The 3,503-nt window shown below is 57.9% G+C and overlaps 1 protein-coding gene across 1 annotated transcript in view; it reads left to right on the forward strand.

Moving 5' to 3' along the window:
- The window catches only part of LRP1 (low density lipoprotein receptor-related protein 1), an 82,151-nt gene that overhangs the window by 45,721 nt on the left and 32,927 nt on the right, over positions 1-3,503 (forward strand). The window contains 5 exon segments of the mRNA XM_010839371.1: positions 1,430-1,634; positions 1,803-1,967; positions 2,438-2,682; positions 2,843-2,974; positions 3,268-3,499. Coding sequence (XP_010837673.1) covers positions 1,430-1,634; positions 1,803-1,967; positions 2,438-2,682; positions 2,843-2,974; positions 3,268-3,499 — 979 coding nt within the window.

The raw sequence follows: 3,503 nt of genomic DNA on the forward strand, positions 1-3,503 counted from the left end.
TCAGCAGAGCTGCCAGCCTGATAATTAACAAAATGATCAGCCTTTCTTTGGAATGGCCAGAATTGCAGGCTTGCAAGAAAAAAGCCATTTAGGGGTGGGGTACCTGAACCCTGCCTTCTGTCCCGAAGCAGCCTGACCCATCACAGACTTGCTTCTGTAATAACGCTCATTCCTGAGCCCCTGCCACGCACTCCAGGCCCAGGGGAAACAGCAGGGAGCCAAACAAGACAGAATGTCTGCCCTCATGGAGCCTACACACCAGTGGGAACATCAGAGATAAACACAGGGAATGAGTGCGGCACAGACTGTGACAGAGGGGGTAGTACTGTGGATAAGGAGAAGGGGCAGGGTGGCGCGGGAGAACGGGGGTGGCATTTAAACTGGATGGTCATGGAAAGCCCCCTGAGAAGCTGACATCTGAGCAGAGGCTTGAAAGAAGTGCATTTTACTAGAAGAGTTGGTATTGTCATAGAGAAAAATGTGAAGTGTTAGTTGCTCAGTTGTGTCCGACTCTGTGTGACCCTATAGACTGTAGCCTGCCAGGCTCCTCTCTCCATGGAATTCTCCAGGCAAGAATACTGGAGTGGGTTTCCATGCCCTTCTCCGGGGGATCTTCCCAACCTAGGGACTGAACCCAGATCTCTTGCATTGCAGGCAAGTTCTTTACTGTCTGAGCCACCAGAGAAGTCCATAGAGAAAACCTGGAACCATCTCAAATGTCCATCAACTAGGAGATGGTTAAGCAGACTGTGAAAATGTTCACATTATGTAACAGTTTCTAAATTACTATATATGTATATAGGGCTTCCCTGGTGGCTCAGACAGTAAAGATTCTGGCTGCAGTGCAGGAGACCCAGGTTCAATCCCTGGGTTGGGAAGATCCCTGGAAGAGGGCATGGAAACCCACTCCAGTATTCTTGCCTGGAGAATCCCATGGACAGATGAGCCTGGTGGGCTACAGTCCATAGGGTCGAAAAGAGTTAGCATTCAGCACAGTATATGTGTGTGTGTCTGTGTATATATATATATATATATATAAAACCATAGAAAGACCTCCAGGACCATCTGTGGAGTGAGTTCTAGAAAATTCTCTCTGCTTCATATTGAGTCTAGGTCTGTTCCCTAAAGCCCCCACCCTCTGCTCTGACCTCCTCCCAGGAGTTGGCCCTTCAGAGAGTCACAGGCAGAAGATAGTCGCCAGTTCCCCTTCTCCAGGGTTCTAGAAGCCAGGCTTCTGCTTGACCTCCTGGGGCAGGGGGCCTGGGTGAGGAGAGCAGGGGTTCTGGGAAGCTCTGTTGAACTCAGGGCACACCAGAGGTGTTCACAGAGGTGTCAAGGTTGGGGTGGGCCATCCAGGATTCCTAGCATGTATCATGAGCTCACCCCCCACCCCAGGTGAGTCTAACCTCCTGTGACCTCTCTTCTTCAGCCCTGACCAGTTTCGAGGTGGTGATTCAGTATGGCCTGGCCACACCCGAGGGCCTGGCTGTAGACTGGATTGCGGGCAACATCTACTGGGTGGAAAGTAACCTGGACCAGATTGAGGTGGCCAAGCTGGATGGGACCCTACGAACCACGCTGCTGGCTGGTGACATCGAGCACCCCAGGGCGATTGCACTGGATCCCCGGGATGGGTGAGGGCCCTGCCCAGACCTGTTCTGGTCCCGTGACTCCCCTGAAGGGGCCAGACACACCCATCTCCCAGTGCTCCTTGCCTCCTCCGCCCTTCACCAAGGATCTTCCCGCAACCCCTCCCCCAGGCCTCTACCTTGGCCCTCCTGACCCCCTCCCCACTCCCCTAGGATCTTGTTTTGGACCGACTGGGATGCCAGCCTGCCCCGCATCGAGGCAGCCTCCATGAGTGGGGCCGGGCGCCGCACCATCCACCGGGAGACAGGCTCTGGGGGCTGGCCCAATGGGCTCACTGTGGACTACCTGGAGAAGCGCATCCTGTGGATCGACGCCAGGTCAGCACCTGCACCTCCCTGGAGCCCCGTCCTCCCCACCCCCTGGGGACAGGGCGGGGCCGAGGGTCCCAGGACCCAGTAGCCTTGAGCATGGTGAGAAGGCCAGGACTGAAGTGGAGCTGGAGCCAGACAAGGGCCCAGGAAGAGTACTGAGTAGGGGCAGAGGCTGGGCTGGGAAAGAGGCGCAGATGGAGGAGGGCAGAGGCAGGGCTGTCCCACACACAGGGCTGGGCACAACACCATGCTTGCTCATACATCTGTAAGCTCTGCTTGAGGGGGCGGGACTTTTTTTAGTTGATGTGCCTGAAGGGGGCATCTTTTTCTAAACATCACCCCAGCCCTGTGTGCTGGGGAGAGTGAAGGGGCAGGGGAACTGGGGTCAGGGCTGAGAAGGTGGGAACCCCGGGCTGCGTACCCCGAGGTCTCAGGTTCCCACTGGCTCCTCACTCTGCCCTGAACCACGCTCTCAGGTCAGACGCCATTTACTCTGCCCGTTACGACGGCTCCGGTCACATGGAGGTGCTTCGGGGACACGAGTTCCTGTCGCACCCGTTTGCAGTGACTCTGTATGGAGGCGAGGTGTACTGGACGGACTGGCGGACAAACACACTGGCCAAGGCCAACAAGTGGACGGGCCACAATGTCACCGTGGTCCAGAGGACCAACACTCAGCCCTTTGACCTGCAGGTGTACCACCCCTCCCGGCAGCCCATGGGTAAGGGCCCGGACAGGACAGCAACCTCCGCAGAAGCCTCGCAGACCGGAGGGGTCTGTGCTGGGGTGGTGGCAGCGACATGGGGACAGGAAGCGGGTGTGGGCCAGGGGAGCAGGGCCGCTAGGGTTACTGGATGGTCTTGATTTCCCCTCCCCGCCAGCTCCCAACCCCTGTGAGGCCAACGGGGGCCGGGGCCCCTGCTCCCACCTGTGTCTGATTGATTACAACCGGACTGTTTCTTGTGCCTGCCCACACCTTATGAAGCTCCACAAGGACAACACCACCTGCTACGGTAGGCCCCCCCCCCGAGCCAGGGGGACACCGAGGCTGACGGGGGAGGGTCGGGCTACCCCAGCTGCAGGTTCTGAGCAAAGGTAGGCGGTCTCAGCTGGGAGGGGCCTGATGGGAGAGGCTCCGGAGACAGCACTGTCAGAAAAGACTGGCGCCCCGACCGGAAGGTTGTGCCCAGCAGGGTCTCCTTGATTGCCAAGGGCCAGCAGCAGATAGAAGGAACCGTGATAGTCTGGGTGGGTGGAAGGCGTGGAGGCAGGGGGCTGCCCTCAGTGACCTGCCCTGTGCCCGCAGAGTTTAAGAAGTTCCTGCTGTATGCACGTCAGATGGAGATCCGGGGTGTGGATCTGGACGCCCCCTACTACAACTACATCATCTCCTTCACGGTGCCCGACATCGACAACGTCACGGTGCTGGACTACGATGCCCGCGAGCAGCGCGTTTACTGGTCCGATGTGCGGACCCAGGCCATCAAGCGGGCCTTCATCAATGGCACCGGCGTGGAGACAGTGGTCTCTGCAGGTCTGTCT

This window comes from Bison bison, unplaced genomic scaffold (assembly GCF_000754665.1).
Source record: "Bison bison bison isolate TAMUID 2011002044 unplaced genomic scaffold, Bison_UMD1.0 scf7180017864115, whole genome shotgun sequence".
Taxonomy (NCBI): domain Eukaryota; kingdom Metazoa; phylum Chordata; class Mammalia; order Artiodactyla; family Bovidae; genus Bison; species Bison bison.